Raw genomic sequence first — 24,399 nt, forward strand, 5'->3', positions numbered from 1 at the left:
TTTTTTTTTTTTTCATTGTGAGGTAAATAATGTATTTATGTAAAATATCACATTTTGTTTATTAAAAAGTTCTGCATCTTAACTTTAAAGCAACTTTTATGGAGCACTTTTGATTTTAAATAACAGCTTTAAAATCATGTTGATGCTCTACTAACCTCTAACAGGCAGAGCGCCTCCATCATTGCTGCTCAGAGCTCAGCAAGCTGCAAACTGCATTCTGTAAACTGTTGTGAGAACTGTATAATGCTGCGCTTCTTGAGTCATATTCGTATATAAAATCTTGTAATATTGTCTCTTTCACTTTCAGTGACTGGTCTGTATCTCTCAGCTTGTTCAGAAATGCATGTGAAAAGCGTGTCCTTTAGTGGTGGCTTAAAACAGGAATTACACTTCCCAACTGTAGGAGGAGCCTAGGAATGCCAGAAGCAAGGAATGCTAATTTTTGGATAGTGCTACTTTAAAAATACATATTGAGTGTATAATGGTAATGCTAACTAGGCTAGGTAAATAAAAATTGTCGACTAAATAAGTTAATTTAATAGTCGATAAGTTGGTGACATGAAAAATGAGGAGACTGGCCACTAGTGAAAATATGAATGGGAGTTCTCATAGCACTCAACATGACATCTGTTTACTGATAAAGTCCTGTTCTTTAACAAAAAGAGCCAGTCAGCTTGCTGGTTACATGGCTAGCAGAGGTGGGTCTACAAAATGTTCCAGGCAGATCTTTTGTTAGATTTTATTGCTGCTCCTTTGCACAACCTTAATAAGGTTTATACCTTATTAATACCTTTGTTAGTTAGCAAATGCATAAAACAGACTCAGGCTAAATTTAAAGCTGATAGCTACAGAAGAGTTATTTGGTAATAGCGCGATTCATAATATGAATATGAATAATCAATTATTTATTCAAATATTCTATAGATTTTTCGACTATTAAAATAGTAGTTTGTTGCAGCCAGATCCATCAGTACCTTGGCTACATTGCAACATATTCAGCACTACTCTGCACTGATTATAAGGCACTGATTAATGAGGCAGCATAAGCGGCAAGGCAAGGCAGCTGCCTTCAAGTTTTAGACACAGCCTACAGACTGGTCTGCCATCGCTGTTTTCACTAAAACCAGGCATAATGTTGTTGTTGTTGTTGCGCTTGAAATCGAGTGAAGTGACATTCATATCAAGTTTACATGTAAAATCTCTCTGACCCTCTGGGAATACATTATAGACTCCTGGAAGCCCTTTGGGGGTAATAAACGGCATCGTCACTGCGGCTTCTGCTGACGGTTAGATGAGACCTTGCTATAATTTGTATCATTCCTTTTTAAATTTGCTTATGTGGCAACAGAGCAGCACTTTTGCATGAGATTACGTTGACTGTTATTTCATCCATGAACACGTCCAGATGGCCTACAACAGCTCAGCGCTGCGAAGGGTGATTTCCCAGCAGGCTAGAGTGCACAGAATGCATACGTGAGTGTGTGTGTGTGTGTGTGTGTGTGTGTGTGTGTGTGTGTGTGTGTGTGTGTGTGTGTGTGTGAGTGTGTGTGAGTGTGTGTGAGTGTGGGGAGGAGGGGTTTTGGGGGGGCGACAGGGCTAGGGGTGGGGATCAGGTGAAGGCTGGCTCAGGTGAAATGAACTGAGCTCCTCTTGCTCTGTTTTAATGTTTAATGCTGCTGGAGCCACAGGTGCTTTCCACCCTGAACACCTGCTGTCAAAATCTCATGCTCTAACAGAAACGCACATGCTCACACTCATTGTGTTCATTTGCTTGACTGTGTTATAAAATAATTCTGAACATCAGTGGCACATCAATAAAATACACTTTGTCAAAACATTGTTTTTTGACCATGTCTGTTGAGCCCATTTTACACCATACGTGACATGACACAGTGTGGTACGCCAGAACTCATTTGTAAAGCTTTTAGTTTCACAACAGACCGTTTTACAAGCAGTTTGGCATTCCTGTAAATAGTTTTTTTGTGTATTGTTTTTTTGTGTATATATATATATATATATATATATATATATATATATATATATATATATATATATATATATATATATATATATATATATATATATACACACACACACACACACACACACACACACACAAACAACTATTTTGATCTGCCGATTGTTGATCATTTGGCTTATTAGTCGCTTAATTAACAAATACCTCTTATGTAGCTATCAGCTTTTAAATTTAGCTTGATGTTGTTTTATGCATTTGCTAACAAACAATGAAGACACTAAAAATGTTAACTGTTATTGATACACTTTGGCAGTTAATCTGCAGTTCACATTCATCTCAAGCTGTTTCTAGTTGGCACAAAAAACACATTTGATGACGTCACCAACTAATTACCTATTAAATTAGATTAAAATAAATTATAAAAGGACCACAGCACCCCTCTCACACTGCCTAATCAGCCCTGTTCAGAACAGTGGGTTTGATGAGTGCCTGTTCATTTAAATGATTATAATAAGCCACTGCTAACCCTGACCCAACAATCCTGTTTCCCAAAAGAGAGAAAAGCATAAGCATGAGTTAACTGAAGCTAACGCTAGCCCAGCAAGTCATGCTAAGCTAGGGCTGGAGAATCTTGTTCTAGTTCCTGAAGCTCATGATGACAAAATCAAATACATACTACAGGAGAGAATAAACCTGTGGCACAAGTCAGAAACGCACTGATAACAGGTCACTGTGCTCCCGTTCGCCACACCATCAGCTCAAAAGCTGATTTTTAGTTAACAAGCCTGCACAATTAGGGCCAATCAGGGCAGTAAGTAGGAAAGCCACAGCAAGTCCCTTTGGTGAGCCGGTTAGCACAGGTGTTTTTTGTTTTGTTTTGTTTTGTTTTCCCCCCGAACCTTAGCTGGTTGCTAGAACTGTTGCTAGCAAATATAAAATTTGCTGGTCTGTGCCACCCACAACAGAGCACATCACATATCACAGGTTTGGCTCTTGATGCTAGCAGGTCAAGCTCTTGTGGAAAAAAAATATGTAGTGTAAAAAAAAAAATAAAGTGCAGCATTTTCTTCCTCTATAGTAGATCTTGTGCTGTGATTAGAGATACTCAAGAGAGGGGCAGTGTTACTGAGGTGTTCCTCAGTAATGTAAGAAGGATAGGAAAAGCTGGACGACTACGTTTTTTAGACAGAGTCAGCTCGCAAAGAATTGACAGGGCTGTCTTATTTCAAAATTTCAAAAGCACTGAAAATAATCATGTCTGCGTTTACAGCAGATATTACTTTTTGTAAACAAGTAGAAATTGTAAATTTATGGAAAGAAACGTGTTTCCTCGATATTTAATTAGTTAGTAGACTTATTTACCTATTTTCACTAAGAAAATGAATAGTATGTCATTTGCGTTTTTGCACTTGACCCTGTTTTTTGATAGGAGCACAAGCACTTCTGCATTGATAGCTTTTGACAGCAATCTGCTGAGCTATGAATGCTTCTCAGGCTCAGTATTCATTTTTTCCTGGAGATTCTTTTCCTCAGTCTTGCTTCTGAAAATTCTTGTATGATTGTTGCAGTCAGGGTGCTTTTACCCAGATGTAGCTTGGCTGCTGTTGCAAGAACTGCGTGGCCTTGTCACTGTTCTTACTAAACTGTAATGTAGTAGATGCTGTACTTTTAAATTTAGTTGTTGTTTTTTTGTTGATGATTTCCTGAGTGCTCAATCAATCACAGTTTCCCAAGGTTATACATTGTGGACCCCTGGGGTCCGTAGACTCTACGTCAAGAACCATGGTCGTAATGAATGGCATGGTGGTTTTTTTTTCTGTTGTTTTGTACCATGTGTCTTTAAAAGTAAGGATTCTTACAAATAATGATTACATACAGTCTTTTGCAAAACCTTGGGGGGCTTTTTTAAAAGTGAAAATAGATTTTAAAAACTCAGGACAGATGTTATACATATTACATATTTGCTGAAATAAACATATTGAAATATATAAAATCTAGTAACATGCTAAATGTACCGCAATCTTTGTGCACACAGCATTTGTTTTTCCAATATGTTCAATTTAATTAAGCAAGTAATTTTGCAATTAAATGTATTTGTAGTCTGCAGAGATTTTTTCATTTATTTACAATTACCATTTAAGCAAGAGTGCCCAAACTTTTGCATATAAATGTAGGCATGCATAGACCACAGACACGCACACACACACACACACACACACACACACACACACACACACAGTCATGCTTTATTTTTACTTACTCTTGGAAGTTCTGTATTTTCTACATGAATTCTCTGGAGAAGAGAACATTTCCATTGCCTCACCACACATACACACACACACACACACACACACACACACACACACACTCCGACACATTCTTCTCCAGACCATCTCACATGCCGCCCCAGACCCAGGCCAGCTGCATCCTATGTGTGTGTGTGTGTGTGTGTGTGTGTGTGTGTGTGTGTGTGTGTGTGTGTGTGTGTGTGTGTGTGTGTGTGTGAGAGAGAAAAAAATGATATTCATGGCTGGAGAAAGCCACTGACTGCTGGAACTAATGACCTGTCACTCCACAGCATGAGCGTGCACACTCTGAACTGACGTGTGTGTGATTTTCTTGGACAGGAACTTGTCTAATGTGGAGGAGATTGGCACCTGCTCCTACATTAATCAAATCATCACCATGACAACGCTCTACATCCAGCAGGTAGTACTTTCTAAATTTCAACAAACTTTGTCTGTCTGTCTGTCCATATCTCTATCTAGTCATGTGTATGTGTGCAAACGTCTGTAAACTAAGCGAGAACTCAACTTCTGTTATTGTTAATAACAACTTAATTACTGTTCCTCTGCTTCTAATTTGGTATAGACTAGAATCCAGTGGTTTGGTTTTTAATGGTTGGATGTTTCTCCCCAGCTGAAGAGTAAGACTAAAGAAAAGGAGCTGGCTGATCAGACTCAAGCTGAGGAATTTGTTCGTCATGCTTTGGCCTTCTGTGAGAGTCTGTATGACCCATATCACAACTGGAGACATCGAATACATGGGTATTTATAAACCCACCACACACACACACACACATACACCGAAAGTTTGGATTACCACATAAATGGGTACGGCCACATAGCTCTGTTGTTAAATAGCACAAAGCAGAATTTCTGACTGAAGCCAAGTTGCAGGTACAATACCAACATTTTCACATCACTCCCCATCACTCAGACACCACATTTTAAAAGCCAAACACAATGCCAGTCACTCTCCACCAAATGCCATCATTGTCCAACCAAGCAGTATTGTTCTCCATTTAAACACCATCATTATCCAGATCACACTGGGATTCTCATTCTGCAACCAACCGCTTTCTTCATTTTCCTACCAAATACCTTCATTCTCCAACTAAACACCAATTGTTTCCCATTTACTGCCATCATTTTCCAGCCATACATCATCATTCTCCAGCTAAACACTACCATTCTCTAGCTATGCACCATCTTTCTCCAACTAAACACCAACACTTTCCTGCTAAACACCATAACATCTGTGGTGTCCTTTAAAGCACCATCATCCTCAGCCATACACCCAATGTGGTCTGTCAGCTTTGTAATGTTTCAGTAAAAGAAGTCACAAGCCACATAGACCAGTCTGAATGGGAGGGTACTCTAGAGATTCCCCACCGTTCACACTGCTCCAGCACTACAGCACACACACACACACACACACACACACAGTGTTTACGTTTCTTGGTGTTTACTGGAGATTATTGACTCTGTGTGTTCTGGACTTTGCTAGCGCCTGTGCAGGAATCTCCCTGTCGTTCGTAATTCATTAGAAGTGAAGTGCTGTATTGCTGTACTTTGCCCTGTTTTTCTTTTTTCTTTTTTTCTTTCTGCATGTACAGCTAAAAAGCCATCAAGGAAACACAGTACCACTGGACTGCGACACTAGCATCAAATCCTGACTAATGCAGAGATATTATAAGTAGATCCTGGGCACATGGCTGGAAAATGCAGTTTCCAAAAGCTTGCAAGGCTCAGCATTTCGACTGTACTATGAAATGTCCTGCCCTTCAGTAACAGGAGACAATCAGCTTGTTGGTAAAAACTACATCTACTGATGCACAACTCCGGAATTTCTGGAGTCAGCCCTGACTCTCAAAGTCCTGCCGACTCCAGCTAGAACTGTTTATAAAGGGATTCATTTAATTAATTTAATTTGATATGAATTAACTAGATTTAATGTATTCCAGGCATCTACATCTACATCTACTATATTGAGTTTTACTAGTAAGTAGCTGCAGCTTGTTATTTGACAGTGGTCTTTAACACTATTCGAACTAAAAATGTTTAGGTGCAGAAAATCCGTATTCCAAAGAAATGATGCATTACCTAGTTGTGGAAAATGTCAAAGGTAAGCTAATTAGATAGCTAACTCTAGGCTCCTTACACCAAGACATATAAACTTAAAAAAAAGAAAAAAAAAAAGAAAATCATATGTCTAGCTGTGGCAGGCTGCCAACTCTCACATAACTCTCTTGGCAGTGATTAAAAGGAGCTCTATTCTCCTGCCACACTTGCCATTTCTCACATTTTCCTTGTTAGAGATTAAAGGATACAACCCATAGCAACAGCAAATCAGTAGATGAACTGTGAACTGTGCCCTGGTGTGTGCGTGGTGAGAGCGTAGAGGAGCGTAGAGGAAACTTTCACTAAAACACGGACAAGAACTGAGGAAAAGTAAAAGGGCAATAAGAGGAATTGGTCAGTAAAGTTAAAATCAAGGCTAAATCATGACTGAAGTTACACATATCAACATGGGTGCTAAATAAACATGGTCCTTTTGATCTAGTTCTGCTTAGGAGCTTTTATATTTTTATGTGTTATGATATTATGTTGTGGAGTGTTAATGCGGTTGCATTCGATCATGGCAAGGGTTTGATCATAATTCCCTTCGGCTTTTATTCAGTAGTATCCGAGAGGAATTTCAGTGGTTGTCCTCACATAAGTGTCTGTATTTCTAAAATTTAAGCTTATGCTTTGAACCACATAGCACACAGTGAAGGAGTCGCATAGCTTTTAGCATACTGTGTTGTTTGCAGTAATACTGTAGGAATACTAATACTGTCTGAACAAAACATAAATTAATAAATAATAAATTAATGACACTAACCCTAAACCCACTACCCTTGGCTAGACCAACCTGAACCTCACTCCAAGAAAACTATAAAAGTTTCACTACTCCTTTTTATTACTGATGTTACTACAGTTTGTAGGTTTGTACTACAGTTTTCTACAGCAGTATTCCACTTCCACTGGATTTGTCTTGGATGGAGGCACACAGACACACTCATCACATTTTAAAACTAATTAGGCAACTTTTTCATTGACCAACGGTCAGACTATAATGTGATAACTTGGCAGGGAGTTGAAGCCGCAGCATGAACAGTCTATGGGACGAGGAGAAATTTACTAACCATTGGTGGGGTCACATGAAAATCAACCCCAACCAAAGACATTTTAACATAATGCTTTAATATAAAGGTTCTTGTTTCTGTTCTGTGTCGTTGTAAATGTAATGTAAATGCTTATTACTCAGTTATTAATCTGAAAGCCTTATTCAGCTACTACCGTAAATGACTCAAACGGCCTTGGAGCTAATATGTACATTCTGTGTCTTTTGATGGCAAACAGCATCTCTGGCAGCTCTGTTTTCTCTGTTTGATCAGCAAGACATTTGTACATTTTCTATTTACTGAATTTATTTGGGGGGAATTTGGGTGAAAAATGTATGACATACAGTCATACAAGTATTTGTAATGAATACAAATACCCCCCCCCATGTATTACTACTTAAAATCAGGTGCAGCACATCAGCTGCAGATGATTTGAACGTCATTAGAGAGGATTAGAGAGGATAGTCTTAGACATTTAGTTTGGTTTGCTCTTGATTGGTAAAGTGAGTGTTATTACCATGGCTAGATCCAAAGAGCTTTCTGAGGTCTTCAGAAGGAAGGCTATAAATGCAGAAGAGTCTGGGAGGGGATTTAAAAAGATCTTTGAAAACACTTTGAGATCAGCAATTCCACTTTCCAACAACTGCCAACATGGTCAAGCTGTCCTAGCGAGTTCAGTCCAAATGTCCTCACTGGATCTACAGGAAGCTCTTGCCACAGCTGAAGTCAAAGTACAGCATCTACCATGACAACCAGACCACACACACATTTTTTATTGGAGGTGTCAAAAACAAAGGGTCAGATCAAGACTAAAGTTTTCCAGAGAAGACCAAGACCAGAACAGTGTGCTTTTAGAGAAATAAATCCAAAGCTGAATTATTTGGAACATAGTGACCGAGGACATGTTTGGTGTAAACCAGACACAGCATTTGAGTTCAAGAACCCATATCAGCTGTGATGCATGAAGTGTCATGGATTGGGAGGTGATGGGAAAATCGCTTTTCTATTAATCCCATTTTACAAATGAATTTGAGAAGACATTTCTTCAGTTATATGTCCAGATGTCCAGATGTTTAAATATATTAAAGTCAAAGCTTTTGTTAGATGGTGTCCTAACTTTTTCACATGACTGTATGGAAATATCTCACAATCTTTGTAGTCACGATAAATGTTTTATTGTTCAGTGTTCAATTATGCAAATAGTACTAGTGTGTTCAGATGTGCTCAGAACATTGTCTGTGTAGCAGACCTAAGGACAAAACCATGTCATTTGAGTAGGGGTACCCAAACTTTTGCACACAACTGTTTATGATTTTGTATTTAGAATTTGAAGTAAAATCCTAAGTCTAGCCTGTATGCTTACTGTATACGTGTGTGTGTGTGTGTGTGTGTGTGTGTGTGTGTAGGCAGCAGCTGGGTGCCGTAGAGAAGAGCAGACAGAAGTTTAAAGCGGCTCCCCTCACTGTGGAATTCGTTCCGTTTTTCTACCGTGAGTATCTGTTTGTCTATCTGTTCATCAGTGATCTGTTTATCCCTCCGTCTCTTTGTCTGTAGGTCTCTCTGGGCTTTCTGGGTTTGTGTTTCTCTGATCTACTGATAGCATTTCTACTGCTGCACAAACCACAGAACTATGTGAGAGACTGCTAAAGCGTTATGTGAGAAGTTTGAGAGTGTGTGTGTTTGTGTGTGTGTGTGTGTGTGTGTGTGCGCTGCCCGTCTCTCTACCGTCACACACAGAGGAGCCATTGATTGCAGCAGCTCTAGAGGGCATGTAAAACTGATGTCTCTTTTTTTGCATAGATAATAAAACACCTGCAGCAGTACATTGTGTGTGTGTGTGTGTGTGTGTGTGTGTGTGTGTGTGTGTGTGTGTCTGTTCTCAGAGTGTTTCCAAGAGAGCGAGCACCTGAAGGACAGTCTGAAGTGTTGTCTTCTGCACCTGTTTGGGGCCATAGTTGCAGGAGGGCAGGTGAGGGTGGAGCTACACGTGTGCACCTATGCTACATAAACAGCTGATTCCTCTTTCCTATTAGTTTAGCCCTGTTCCCCTCATTTCACTCACACACACACACACACACACACACATATATATATATATATATATATATATATATATATATATATATATATATATATATATATATATATATATATATATATCTCAAAAGCCTTGTTTCACCATACTGGTAACTATACAGGAGAAGAAAAAAGGCTTCTTAACTTTCTAAACCTTCTTAACTACTCTTCTGTTAATAGTTAAAAGGCTAAGAGAAATAAAAACCTGATTTTTCAAAGGCTATGGAGTTATTTTTATACAAGATGAACTTTTTATTATCTTTTACACTTTAATAATTGCAAAAAATGTGGAAAGGCCTGAAAAAAAGTTTGGGGACCCTACATGAGCAGTACTTAGTGACACCATTTGGCAAGTATTTGTAAATGCTTTTTGTAGCCTTTTTTTGGAGTCTTTCAGTTCTTGTTTGGGGGATTTTTGGCTTTTCTGCCCTACAAAAGTCTTGTTTGTCTGTGAGTTTCTTGGGCAGTGAGTTTCTTGGGCTGTTTCATGGGCAGTCTTTTAATGGCGGTCTACTTGGATGATAATGTAGTTAGGGAACTGTGAGGGCCGTGGTGAAACCTTCGGCTCATGCCTCTTGAGGTAGTCCACTGTGGATTTTGAGGTGTGTTTAGGATCATTACCCTGCAGTAGAAGCCATCCTATGTTTATTTTCACATTTTTTATACAGACAGGGATATTTGCTTCCAGGATTTACTGGTAAATGGGTGCATTCTTCCCTCCTATCTGTGAAATGTCCATTGTACCACTTGCTGCAGCACAAGGTCAAAGCATAAAAAAGCCTCCCCTGTGCTTCCCAGTTAGAAGAGATTTTTTTTTTAAAACATACCTACTTTGGCTCATAGCAGCCCAGTTTTTCTATTTGTACTTCTTCAATCCTCAGGACTTGTTTCCAAAATGCCTCAGTTGTGTTTTGTGGTGAGGATGTAGAAAAGGTTTTCTGCGTTGTCTCTGCCCAGTAGAACCATGCACAACCACTCCAGAATCTGCTAGATTGTCCTGAAGATCTTTTGCTGTTTTTTCACATACCTTTGTGGCAATTCTTGATTTTCTAAGTAATTCTACTTGTTCCTGTTAACTACCATTTCTTACATTTCTTGCATTGTGAACTGAGAATTTGGCTCATTGAAATCACTTTGCAATCTTCTTAAAGCCTTCTTCTTCTTTGTGGGCATCAGTAACTTTAGTTTTCAGAGTGCTAGGCAGCTGCTGTCGCACCTGTGGCTGTTGATTGTTGCGACAGGGTTTGAGGACCCGAGTAAAGCTTTGAAATTTGCATCCTCTGGCCTTTTCTAACAATGACTGTTAATGAGAAATAACATTACTAAGCTAATTAAGGACCTAAATCTTTCCTTTTTCACTTTACAGTTTTGTACAGTGTCTCTACTCTTTTTCTAGTGTTTCAGCTTTAACCTCCTGCCTTTTGGGGTTTTGTTCGTCTTCTACTCACTTAACTATTCATAGTAACAGAGATTTTGACCTGGGGTGGCCACACCTTTGCATGCTGTATAATGTATGTATCCACAGCCAAGCTGGTCGTAGATCAGAGCAAGCCATTTAAACTTTTGATCTCTAAGGAAAGAAAAAAATCTGTCTGCCATGTACTTTGTGACGGAGAAGATTCTAATTTAGATTCCCTCCCTCCTCTTCCCCTCTACCACAGCGTAATGCTCTCTTGGCGATCTCTCCTGCAACTCTGGAGGTGTTGCTAGCTGTCTTGGGGGATGGTGAGTGTATGGGTGTTGTTAGCGATGGAGAGGACTGGGACAGTGAGGCTCCAGACCGCAAGGCCCTGCTGACCCTCGCCTGCCTACGGGAGGTGGTGCACAGCCTCCTGGCCAGCAGCTCTGACCAGCGGCAGGTAGAAATCAGCTCTGTGCTCGAGAGCTACTTTAAACTGCTCAACTCCGACCCAGCCGCCTCCGCACAAGTCAAAGGTCGCCCGGCCCCGCCTCGCTCACGCCACTGGGAGAGCCGCTTCGTGGCTCTGCAGGTCAACATGCTTGGTGAGTGAAGCTGCGGTTCCATTGAAGTGGCGTGCCAAGAGAATTTTAAAGGAATTGTTATTTAGTTGTTACATAGTCAGTCAGTCTGAAGTACACTTCTTTAGTTTTGTACTGGATATATGAGGCTAAAATGTAATGAAAGCTTGTACCCTATTAGCATTGTGCAAAATATGTGCATACAAAATAAGAAAAATACGAAAGAGAAGCAATACGTTATGTTAAATATGTTTATTTCAGTGAGATCATTTCAAGAAGTTTGTCATAGTTGGCTATCCAAATACAGTAGCATAAATGTCCTCCAGGAACCTTAACGTTTTTTAAAATGGGGGTTCTGAGGAACCAGATTTCATAGGAAGATATTCCAAAAGTTTTACAGCTGCCTTTTAGAGTGTTGAGGAACGTTTGAGTTCTTGAAGTAAAGGCTCATAGAAGAGGAGCTGTTCCGTATGGCCATTGAGCCGAGGCAGAAGGAGAGTTCACTTTCTGAGCTTGTGCGACCTGGATGAGGCAGTGCAGGTAAATTTGATGGATTATGGATTGCGAGACGAATAGTCGCAGATCACAAACACAATCATGTTTGTCCAACAAAATTTAAAAATGGTGGTGAAGGCTCTGAGTGACCCAGTGGACCAAGGCACTGGAGATCCAGGATCATGCTGCTTGCCATCAACAGCCGGAGTTCGAGAGAGCACAATTGACCTTGCTCTCCCAGGGATGTTTTGGTGGCCCATCCTCCCCACATCACTCCTAGTGTGATATTGGTCTGCTCAGGCGTCTTTTAGCTGATGCATCGGCGCTGGAGAGCCGCACTTTTCTCAGAGCGCGCTGGCTGCCTAGCAATGGTGCATCAGTGGCAGTTCGAGAAGAGGTGATGCGAACTTCAGGAGACATGTGCAGAAGACATGTAATAAATGTAAAAAAAAAAATAAAAAAAATAATAATATATATATATATATATATATATATATATATATATATATATATATATATAATTCATAAATGGGGGGTAAAGGCAGAAATGTGATAACATCAAGTGGACCAATCACAGTTGTTGCGGTCTGTGTTGTCGCGACATGTAATTACATGTATGGAGAGCGTAAGGTACAGCATAGGGTACGTGGCTATGCATAGGCTAAGGCGTAGACTCTATGCAGATGCGTAAATCGGCCTATATATATATATATATATATTCCTGAACATCTGTTTACTGATTACTTCAGAAATTGCCAGACTGGTTCAGAATAAATTATTTATGTTATTATGCATCAGTTCATCATTCTTTTGTTTTATTGGCTACAAAAGACTAGATTTTTTATTTTATCTCATATTAATGTTAAAACATTTAATAAAGGGACAAATGATTATAGTTAAGAAACCGTAGTAAAAGTCCCTCTGCATTAGATTTTTTTTAATGTTCCTAATCTACTTCTCTCACCTGTTCTCCTCTGTTCTTTTATACATTCCTGTTCTCCTCCTATTCTCCTCTCCTTCATTCTGGTTCTTTCAGAAACCATCCAGGACATGTTTGAGTGCTCTGATAGGCCCGTCCTGCAAGCCATCTTCCTCAACAGCAACTGTTTTGAGCACCTGACGCGTCTGCTACAGAACAGCAAGGTGAGCTGGAATGGAGACACATTCAGAATTAGAAAGGCTGTAAAGCAGGCTGCTAATGCTGCTGCTGCTGCTGCTACTGCTGTTACTTGGAGAACGTACACTAGGAGCTTACAGTTAAGGTCCTAAATGACTTTATTCTGGCACAGTTCTGTGATTTTCCCTACTCATGTTCTTGATTCAGCTCCTCAATAAAGTCAGATGGTACCCCATGCAAGTATACAAATGCAAACCTAATGTTTTTCTTGTGTGGCCTCATTCTTAGGGATTCATCAAACTCCATCCTACCGTCTATTTTTATTTATTTATTAATTAATTCATTTATTTATTAATATAACCGGTAAAGCAGCACACACTCCTTAACGGTTATCATATTAGTATGAATGTCTGAGAGCCTTTAATTGAAATGAAAGGTAGAGAAGTCATGCAGCAGGTAGTCTGACTTGGCTTCGAAGGAAGTGTAGCATGCGTGGTCGAGCACCTGAGAAGAGCATCAAGAACTTTCTGGTGTCGATAATAAAAAGTACGCAGTAGCACAACTTGTGCACCACAGTGGCTTTCCCCATCCCCATTATGGGGCAGTGGTGGCTCAGCGGTTAGAGCTCCGGGCTATTGATTACCCGAGCTCGGCAAGCTACCACTGTTGGACACTTTACAGACTTTGCCAAACACATTCTGGAATTGAGAGAAAAGGTCTGTACAATATATATTAATAAAGTTGCATCTGAAATGCTTTATATTAACATGACAATAATGTCAAATAAAACCATGGAAGGCATGCTGTTGGTTATAGCTCTTCGCATGCCACATTTTACCTTTGTCAGAGAATTCATAATTGACTGTCCATATATTCACTGTCTGTATATAGCTCTGTGTATGGTGTATGTCTATATACACCTTGAATGTGATGCACCAGACTGTGGGCTTATTCGTTTACAGTTGCAGGTTTGTGTGGGGTATGTTCCTGCCTAATGGTGCCACGTTTAATTAGCATGTTTGAGCAGGGAAATCACTGAACTGTACTGCAAACAAGTTGCATTTACGCTGGTCTGGCATGGCTACATGAAAACACCCCCCTCTTCACTCAGCAACGTACATGGGCTTTCCCTAAGCAATCCAGTTGAAGTTTAGTCATGCTCAGTCAGTATTTGTGAAATTGTTGCTTCTTATTTCTTAGAAAAAAAGTCTATTTAATAAACATGATTAATGTAATTTTAAAACCTTACTGAAACACTGATAAGGTTAAGATTTTGAGTACATCTACAAATACCTGATATGTTGATAATCAGTAATTTCAGTATATTAACATCCAAACAAATCATCTGTTTAAATATTTGAGCTTTTGCCAATGTCTTTTGGAAGTTTTTATCGTCCTCCTGTAAAGCTGCTGTTTTGAAGATACACGTGGTTGCATGATGGTGACGAATTACAAGTGTGGTGAGGCTGTGGTGCCCTCAGAATCACTTTAGGAAACTATAGAGTACACTGGCCATTGTCCTACTAGTGTCTGAATTGTGAAGTATTCCACTTTACAGTTCAGACACTAGAAGGACAATGGCCGGTGTACTATTTCTTGGCCAGCCACACTTACCACACAGACACCGCCTGCCTTCAGCGTTTGCCCTGGTAGATTTATTTGCATAAGGTTCAGCTCTACTCAAATATATATCTCCACTGTCTGTCGTACCAGACCTATCATGCACTGCGTGACTGCGTCTGACTGAGGTTCTTGTTGAAAATGAATGGGATACGTTGCACTGCGTTGTGCTGCCATGAGGGCCAGTGTAAATGCGCTGTAAGACAGGTGTAGTGTGACCTGATGACTGCTGGTGTATTCCTGTGTATTAAAGCGTATATCTGTAAGATGTGTGTGTGTGTGTGTGTGTGTGTGTGTGTGTGTGTGTGTGTGTGTGTGTGTGTTGTAGTCACTACCACTCTATGTCGTCTACGTAGAACCTGTATGTTCTCTCTTAAGCGCAGGTTTTTCCCACTGAATGCATGTTTACGTTCCTCAGTAGTGGATCACTCGAGGCACGCTGCATCGTATTGTCTTACCTTTTGACCTTTTTTATTTCATATTTAACCCTCTGCACTCCTCTCCTCTCCTCTTGTCTAACTTCGTGCCGTGCTTGCTGTGGTGGATCCCACCTGCAGTTGGTAAATGCTAGGTGCACTGCAGCAGACAAGGAGCAGAAAGATTTAACCAACAGGTTACTGACAGGAGAAAGTGAGACCCAGGTACCGCCCACCTGTCACCTGCCACATGACCGCCGCCCACTGAGCCACTCCAGTACAAGGCCACAGCCCTGTCTCAACCTTCACATGCTTTTGATGGCACGCAGATAGCAGGCCAAGCCCACAAACACATTCACCTACATACAGTTCATCTGGCTTACAGAAATTAGGCATGCGTAATAGTCTCAGATGTAATGGCGTAGTTTGGCAAAATAATACATTTGCACAATTTTTCCCACTTGGCCAAAAAGCAATTGATCAGACTAGACGGTTCTGGTGTCTGAAGTTTGCTTCTTTAGTTTTGCACTGACGCTACAAGGCTAATGTAGCTAACAAGTAATGGAATTTTATACCCTACTGATTTGCGCTGTATAAACTGCCTACCTAAAGGTCACATGCTTACTTGCATACAAACCATGTCAAGATAGTTTAGTAACCTCAAGTACACTTTATGTGGTATCTGACACCCTGTGACACACTGGTGTCTGTAATAATGGACAAAGGTGCATGTGTTACACTTAGTTAAGCTGTTTGCACAATGCTAATTAGTGGGGGATAAATGTCCATTACTTGTTAGCTACATTAGCCTTGTAGCTAGAGATTGCACTGGCCCAGGTTTTATACTCCATGCTAAACTAAAGAAGCACATAACTGCACGTAAAACTTGAGATCAGGGTAAAATTGTGTGCATTTAAAATTTCCACTTAACTATTAATATATAAATTGTATTTCCAGCCCTGATCACCTGCTGTTACACACAAACAGCAGTACGGATAAATAATCAGCACCAGTTAGAAACACACACAGTCCGTCTCAGAGGTTACACTGCCATGACCTGGCTGGCCTCTAATGGAGTGGCCCTGCTGCTAAGTTATTATTAATGCTGTCACTGATTGTTTTTGTTCACCCTGCTTGTTCAAATATTTTCTGTTCTCTTTTCACCCCTTTTTTGTTTTGTTCTGGGATAATGTGGTTTTCTTGTGTGGCCTGAAGTGGTGCTTGTTGGCTGTCGTCTCTTGTGTCCGCATCTGGATTTAAGGATAGTTTTATTTCGTGCTCCTTTTTGCAGCTGTTTTCTTTGTTTCGGTGTCTTTCTGTTGCCATCTTTTTCCAGTCAGCGCTCCACATTCCTGTAGTGCTCTGTAGCAGCCGATGTAGCTAACACAGGCTACCAGTGGCAGGTCGTTTGACCCACGACCTACCAATCAAGGCTAGCAGAGATGTTTGGGGCATAGCTGGACAGAGATCTATTTTTGGGTGTGTGTGTGTATGTCTGTGTATGAGTGGATGGCCATGGTATATTTGTGTGGGTATTTGTTTTCATATGGGGGTGTGTGCTTCTCACGCCATCACATGGAAAAATTAATCTTACGTTGTCCAGCTCCCTGTGCTTATGACTATTGGCTAGATTCCTGATAGTGTAGTGCAGGAAACTGTGACACTAACACACTGAAAGAAATGTTACTGAGCCTCAATATCTTTCAACTCACAATCAGCCACTGATGTATTACACTATTCACACTCTAAATATAACCTCCAAAGCCTTTCAGTAGTTTGGCTGATAATCAGATTCACACTTTTCTCTCTTACCCCAAATGTTCTCCATCAACCAAGACATGGTCTGGTGCTACGCTTATGCGTTTAGACATGTAAACATCTACTTCTGCCCATTTTTGTACATGACCATGTGTTTATACAGTGTCAGAAACCACAGAAGCAGGGCTCTAAAATGGCTCAGTGGTCTAATGCACTACAGAGTTCGAATCCCGAGCCACACCCCTTTGCCATCAGTGGTCGAAGTTTGAGAGAGCACAATTGGGTGGATCTTTCCCCTTAAGCGATTTTGGCTGGCACAGGCATCTGTTAGCTGGTGTGACGGAGCTGGGGATTCTGCATTTTCTTATCAGCAATGGCGCAAAAAAGAGGTGATGGCTGGATTCGCATGTTTTGAAGGATACATGTGTTAATGCTCTTAGTGTCCGGAGCATTGCTAAAATATTTAAATATAAAAAAAGAAGAAGAAAAGAACCCACAGAAGCAAGTGAATTATAGACCGCTTAACAGCCTCAATACAGTTAAAGACTATTTTCAACTTTCAATTTTTATTTAGCATTTTTAGCAGTACAATTTATTATAATATAACTTAAAATAAAACATGCAGTTTTTCACTGTTCTAGACATACTGATGACATCCATCATATACTCAGTAAAGCATTTTGAGACATTATGATTTAACTTTACAATAATGATAAATATTGTCAAAAATACAATGATGGCCATCCGATCTTCTAGACATTTTTTGCGCTGATAAATGCTTTCATTCTTTCTTTTGTTTGCATTGGAACAACACAAAAAAGCAGAGAAAATTAAGGTAAATCTGATGTGTACTGGACAAAATTATTGGCATCTTTTAAACCACATTCTAGCTGTCCTGCAGACACAAGGTATAACACTGTCAGCTTGCGCTATCCTGTCACCATCTAAATGAAATGGAGTGCTATGATGGGAGGCCCAGGAGGACCCCACTGTTTATACGGAGATATAAAAAAAGCCAGAACTTACCCAAGGAAGCCACATTTCTTCTCTGGGAGCATCCTGTGGACAGAAGAGACCGAAATAGAGTTTATTGGTGTAGCATATCAATGTACCGTTGACCATAGGAGCTGTTCTTTTCTTTGAAGGACTCATCACATTTTCTGTAAAACATGGTGGAGGTTCAAAGATGTTTTGGGCTTGTTTTGCTGCTTCTGCCACTGGATGCCTGGACTGTGCGCAAGGCATTATGAAATCAGAAGACTACCATGACTGCTGTCATAGGTCATGGGTCTTGCAGCAGGACAGTGACCCTAAGCATACTGTAAAAATGCCCCCAGAAATGGTATAAGTGGCAATAAGCAATGAGTCTAATCTAATATATCTAATAGAGCACCTGTGGCGAGATCTCAGAACAGCAGTTGGGAGAAGACAACTTTAAAATCTGAGAGACTTCGAGCACTTTGCAAAGGAAGAGTGGTCCAAAATTCCAGCAGACGGGTGTAAATTTATGGTTACAGGAAGTGATTGACAGTTATTGTTTCAAAAGGATGTGCTGCCAAATATTAAGTTTGCCAGTAATTGTATGCAGTCCATTTCTGAAGTGCTGTGTGGAACAATATCAGATTAGACGTTTAGTTTAGATTTTTCTCTGCTTTTTTGTGTTGTTCCAAAGCAAAACAGAGCAAATAAGCATCTGGAATTGCAACAATATTTTGGGAGAAGTGGTGCATTTTCTGAAAGAAGTTCACTAGTGCCAAGATTTTTGGCCATGGCTGTATAACTTGTTGCCCAATTCTAATGTAATGATTTGCATATGCAGTTTAGGTGTTCAGGAGCAGAAAGAACACAGAACATGTCTTGGTTGATTTTACTACATTTAGGTTAAGAGGGGAGATTGTATCAGTTTAACATGTTTCCTCTGAACTATTGCTTTAACTCGAACAGTTGCTAATAATCTCAACTACACACCAACACATGTAAGCCTCCTTCTGTTGCTGCCTTTACTGAGAATGAGCATGGTGCTAGAACATCATTAGAAAGATGATGATGATTTATCATTAGTGCCTGTCATCCATAATTTGCATGCTGCAGAAAGGCAGCAATAGAAGCGCTGGCTTGTGAAACACTACGAGCTGCATCTGTTGATGTCTGTCTGTGTGTGTGTGTGTTACTGTTCTCTCATTAGGTGTTTCAAGGGAGGTTGGACTCTCTTGCTGTGGCAACAATCAAGGCACTTACGACAGTGATGCATAAATCCCCAGCCGCTAAGGTCGGTCTCGTACACCTCTTTACACTCACTCTACAGGCTGAATGTTTGGAAGCAGTGCTAGCTTCCACATTTTTGATCTGCAGTGTTTGTATCTGTGTATATGCACAGATAAAGCAATGCAACTATTTATATATTATATCATTTATATATTTTTATCTCTCCCCTGCAGGAGGTGTTCAAAGAGAGGATTGGATACACGCACTTGTACGAGGTGCTTGTCTCTCTGGGCCAACCGTCCAGGCACCTTTTAAAGGAACTCATGAACATGGTGAGAAGCTGTCTTTTCTTTTGATTATTATTGTTATTATTGTTATTATCATTATTAGGTTTTAAAACATAATAATTTTCCCTTTATTTTCTTAACAGTACAGTTGAGTTGTTACATATTCAGGTTTTTAGAAAGTTCTCTCTGGTATTATATTGTTGCTGTGGCTGTATTGCATAAGAGGGGTACACTTGTTTCTGTTGGTATGCCAGGCCATTTTAACATCAGTGTTGCACTGATGGATACTTCACTATCCCGTCATATCACACCTGACTAATTCAATCACATTCTGGAAATCCCTGATGTTTTATAATGAGTGTGTTACAGCTGGGAAAGCACATTTTTATTGGACAGCTCTGGCTTAATGTAATATTTTGGTGAACTGTTTCCCCTTACCTCAGATGTGATTAGTCAGCTGAGACTTGTTTGATGTCCCAAGTTTTCTTTTTCTTCTTTACCTTTACACTACATCTATAAGGGTGGCCAGGTATCGTGGGCTCATGTGGCCCATGGGCACAAGTGTCTTTCTAAGCCCCATAGCCTGGCAATAAGAAAAAGACTAGAACCGGAAAATGAACTTCTATAGTTGCTATTGGAAAGAATAATATAATAATAAATATATAATGTAAATAAGCAATTTATTCTGGTTTAATGTGCAATAGCAAAATGTGTTTTTTTTTTTGGAGGATTTTATTTTATTTTTTTAATTCATAATACAAAATTTGTATGTCCCTGTCCCTGAGTGTAGCTATCAAGTGAGAGATTATAGCCTATCACTTAGCACTGTGTGAGCTGCATGCCAAAATCCTCAAACACATACTTATTTATGTGTTTTTGGCACTATATAAGACTGTTATCCTAAAAGAAATGGTCAAAAGGTTACTGCATAGCTGAAAAGGCCAGCAATGCTTGTTTATTCCTCTTTCTCAGGCGGTGGAGGGTGAGCACTCCTCAGTGGGTTTATTGGGTATCAGCAACGTTGACCCTCTCCTGCTGCTGATTCAGTGGCTGCCAGAGCTGGACTCTTCGGAGCTGCAGGTATTCACAGCTGATTGGCTGCGGCGGATCTGCGGCCTGAACCGTCGCACGCGGGCCACCTGCGTGAATGCCCGCATGTCCATGCGCCTTCTCTCCACACTGGAAAAACAGGCGAGGCTCCACCGGGCCTGTGGGGAAAGCCTGGTGGCCCTGTTGGGGTCACTCGGGGGTCAGTCTCTGAGCGGCTCCGAACTCCAACAGCTGCTTAGTTTCCTCCAGCAGGATGACCCCAGCAGACCACATCCGTATGTGGGACCAGTGCTGCGTTCCCTGCTGGCCATGCTGAGGAAACACGGCCTTGACAGCGCAACGCAGTACTTCGATCTGACTCCGCCCATGGCTGGCATTGCTGTGCCGACGGTCAACCGCTGGCCAGGCTACGCCTTTAGCTTCCTTGCCTGGCTCTCATTGGACCAGGATCAGCTGGGGCCGCCCAGTAAAGGAGAAAAGAGGAAGCAGTTGTACAGGTAGGAGGGGGGGGGGGGGGGATCAGTGGATAGCTGGATATCATTTTGTGGTCGGTCTATCTGGATATTTTTTTTTTATATTTTATCCGCAGCCGCATTTCTGAAACATTTTATTCAGCAGAGGGTGCTAACCTCAGAAAGTTTGATGTCCTATTCCTCAAGAAGCAGCAAAAACCCCCAAACAGACCTAAATATAGTGTACAGTGTATCTCACTGTGTTCAAACTGCATGTCTCCATTACATGATCACACACTCACCCACACACCGTAGTGTTTTATTTATTTATTTATTTATTTATTTATTTAAACATTGTCATGGGGCTGTCACTGAATCATACAAATGAAAAAGAAAAAAAGAAGAGGAGCTTTCTAGCTTTTCTAAATCTGTAGCTCAGTACTGACACAAATCTTTGCTGTTTTAGTAACCTAAAAGGTTCATTTCTAAGTTCTTTTGCACCCTTTGGTAAACATAAATGCTCCAAATGCAGTAAACTCTAAATTCACTGAATTCCCTGAATTATGCAGTTATTGAAGAGTTCTAGTTATCCATGATACTAGATAATATTGCATAAAAGTAAATGACTATTAAATACTATTAAATACCAGCTCTTCAAGCTGTACTTTACAACTGTCAAAGCAACTTAAGTACCACTTATTTGACAAAGCTTACTGGTGGATTATGTGGGGTATTTTGGAGTGTTGCCTTGCATTTGCCCTGCAAACATGGTTTTGTTGCCAGTTTTGGTCACTGTAGACTGTCAGCAGGCTTTGCCAATGTGTATGACATATGATATTTGTGTCACTGGAGTGTTCATGTGGCCTTTTTCATGTGGTTCTGAGATATTGTCCTCAAACTCATGGCTCCTTTTTTTAGTGCCTGTAATTTCAACACTGAAAATAGCTAGCTAATGTTTTGGGGGGTTTGTGTGTGAGTGTTACCGACACATGTGACATGTGTTGGAAAAAAATTAACCTGTACTTACAACAAAATTACAACATGGTTGTATCACCAGCATTCATTATTTTGTGTATGTGTGTGTGTGTAGTTTTTTCACGCCAGGAGGCACAGGCTTTGAGGCCTTTATCAGCTCTGCCGGGGCGCTGGTAGTGGCTGTGTGCAGTAAGAAGGAATATGTCACAGTCATGCTGCCGGATTACTGCTTCTGTGACTCACTGTGGGTGAGTGACCTCCACCAACACCAAACAGTACTCTCTCACCCAGCATTCCTGAGGATTGCAGTCAGTGTTCCAAATGACTGAGAGGATTATGGACAATTGAGTCTTTTGGGAATCTCAGTGGGAACCTTGCAATGTTTTGACATTTGGTATCAAAGCACCACAGACAAGGAGTCTGATTTATGGATTCAGACAGTCCTTGTAATTCTGTCTCTGTATACCACCTCAATGGATTTGAAGCATAGCGGTCGAGATGTGACTAAAGTGTAGACTTTCAGCTTTAATTCTAGTGGTTCAGCAAAAATATCGCATTAAACGCTTAGAAATTGCAGCCAGGTTTAAAATAGTCACTACAGGATTATAAATATATAGTATTTTTAATACCTGGGTGCAGAACCTTTCCAATCATTGACTGCCTAAAGTCTGGAACCTGTCTCTTGATAGCAGACTTTGACAGTGTTGCAGATAGCAGACCTCCTCAAGAGTGTACTTGACTTGACCTGCATGGTTTTATTTGTTTTATTTAACAAGGATTCTGATCCCCTCTTTGTACTTCATATTGGAAGACCAAATACATTCATTTTATTTTACTATTAACAAGGGTATAGACCATAGCTGGCCGTGAAAATGCTTGTCAAATGTCCAATTACTTTTTGTACTATTGTGGTGGTGTACAAAGGATTGTGTCATTTGTGTCCAAATACTTATGGACCTGATTCAGAATATTATGAGGGATTTCGGCATTCTCACCTGTTTTTATTTATGTGTCCCACAGCACTTTATTGGTGTTGTCCATGTTCCTGGGAAAAGACCATTTGGCCAGAGCCTGGTCTACATCTATGTTGATGGTCAGCAGAAGCTTTCAGCACCTCTGAAATACCCAACTATGACTGAGGTAAGACAGGGATAAGTGTTCCTTTTTACAGACCATCTTTTCTAGATTACACTTGAGGTATCTTTATTGAAAACTCCACCCTTGTTGCTCCACGTTACTGGTGTAAGGTTGGAGCCTGATGTTGTCTCTGTTTGATATACAGTTTGTGTTAGCCGTCCTCTAGCCCTTCATCAATGGTCAGTTTCTGACCACAGAGCTGCTCTTAGCCGGATATTTTTAGGATGGTGGTCTGTTCTCAATCTAGACATCTTGACACCGACACTGATGTAAATAACTCCACTGCATCTGATGCTCGCATGTCAGTGATAGGCTTGGGTGACTTGACCGTTTTATCTTTGCCATGTCAACAGTCTTCAACGATATTTTTGCACTGAAGTGGTTGTCTGCTACTTTGCCACGCAGTTGCTTGTGTATGGTCTAAGAAAGACACAGCCCATTAATCAGCGCTTGTGAATCACAATTTTTTTTTTTTTTTTTTTTTACACAGTCATGAAGGTTTCTCACTGACACATTTAAGCTCAACAAATTTCACCATCTGTGGGCACTACAAGGAACTATTCAGCACCCCCTTGTGACTAATTTATAAAATGCAGAATTTTGTGGTCGAATAGGCAGGTCCATGGATTTCTTTCTTTATAAGGATCATCTAATATTTTATCTATCTGTGTATTAAAAAAAATGAAATCACCTAATCCTGACCAGTGGCACACTGACATGCCAATGCTGTGCTGAGAACGGTCCACTACCCACATAATATCTACCCCTTTTAGTGAGCACATCAGTCTTGTGGTCGGAAACTGAGCAATGATTACTGCCCTGCTGCCTGTTGAATTGTTGTGAGGGCAAAGACTGCATAGTGAAGCTCATAAAGTGTCCAGAGAATGGAAGTACCATTTTTTTTAATAAAGTGGGCATTGATTGCATTGATCTCTTTCTCTCTCATCGCTCGCTTTCATGCTCTCCCTCTCTCTCTCTCCCTAGCCCTTCACTTCCTGTTGTATCGGCTCTGCTGGTCACCGCACCACAACCCCCCCTCCTTCACAGATTCCTGACCCTCCGCTCTCCAGCGCACCCTCTGGCCGCTCTTCTTTGGGTGGTATCCTCTCCCCCCAGACGTGGGGAGGACTTCTGGGGGGGAAGCCAGAGTCCCTCACTAAACTAATCTCCGCAGGGACGCAGGACAGCGAGTGGGGCAGCCCGACCTCCCTGCAGGGTCAACTGGGCAGCGTCATGGTGTTCCATGAGGCTCTGCAGACCAATCAGCTCAAAGCTCTGTTCACTGCCGGTACGAAGGGAGGGAGGAAGAGAGGGGAGCAAAGAGTAAAGCCGAGAGTAAAGGGGTGGGGTGAGGGAGGGCGAAAAGAATGAAGAAGGGAATGAGAAAAGAAAGTAAGAGAAAGA

The 24,399-nt window shown here is 40.7% G+C and overlaps 1 protein-coding gene across 5 annotated transcripts in view; it reads left to right on the plus strand.

The window, feature by feature from the left end:
• The window catches only part of nbeal1 (neurobeachin-like 1), an 83,919-nt gene that overhangs the window by 30,116 nt on the left and 29,404 nt on the right, over window positions 1-24,399 (plus strand). For 4 of the 5 annotated variants that reach the window (XM_072684015.1, XM_072684014.1, XM_072684013.1 and 1 more), the window contains 13 exons: window positions 4,606-4,687; window positions 4,898-5,025; window positions 8,834-8,916; window positions 9,311-9,396; window positions 11,165-11,507; window positions 13,015-13,121; window positions 15,273-15,356; window positions 19,075-19,158; window positions 19,328-19,426; window positions 20,354-20,928; window positions 21,974-22,106; window positions 22,879-22,998; window positions 23,980-24,283. In XM_072684015.1, coding sequence (XP_072540116.1) covers window positions 4,606-4,687; window positions 4,898-5,025; window positions 8,834-8,916; window positions 9,311-9,396; window positions 11,165-11,507; window positions 13,015-13,121; window positions 15,273-15,356; window positions 19,075-19,158; window positions 19,328-19,426; window positions 20,354-20,928; window positions 21,974-22,106; window positions 22,879-22,998; window positions 23,980-24,283 — 2,228 coding nt within the window. The remainder of the gene's footprint in view (window positions 1-4,605; window positions 4,688-4,897; window positions 5,026-8,833; window positions 8,917-9,310; window positions 9,397-11,164; window positions 11,508-13,014; window positions 13,122-15,272; window positions 15,357-19,074; window positions 19,159-19,327; window positions 19,427-20,353; window positions 20,929-21,973; window positions 22,107-22,878; window positions 22,999-23,979; window positions 24,284-24,399) is intronic. The other variant, XM_072684018.1, reaches the window with a different exon arrangement.

Source organism: Salminus brasiliensis, chromosome 7 (assembly GCF_030463535.1).
Source record: "Salminus brasiliensis chromosome 7, fSalBra1.hap2, whole genome shotgun sequence".
Classification (NCBI taxonomy): domain Eukaryota; kingdom Metazoa; phylum Chordata; class Actinopteri; order Characiformes; family Bryconidae; genus Salminus; species Salminus brasiliensis.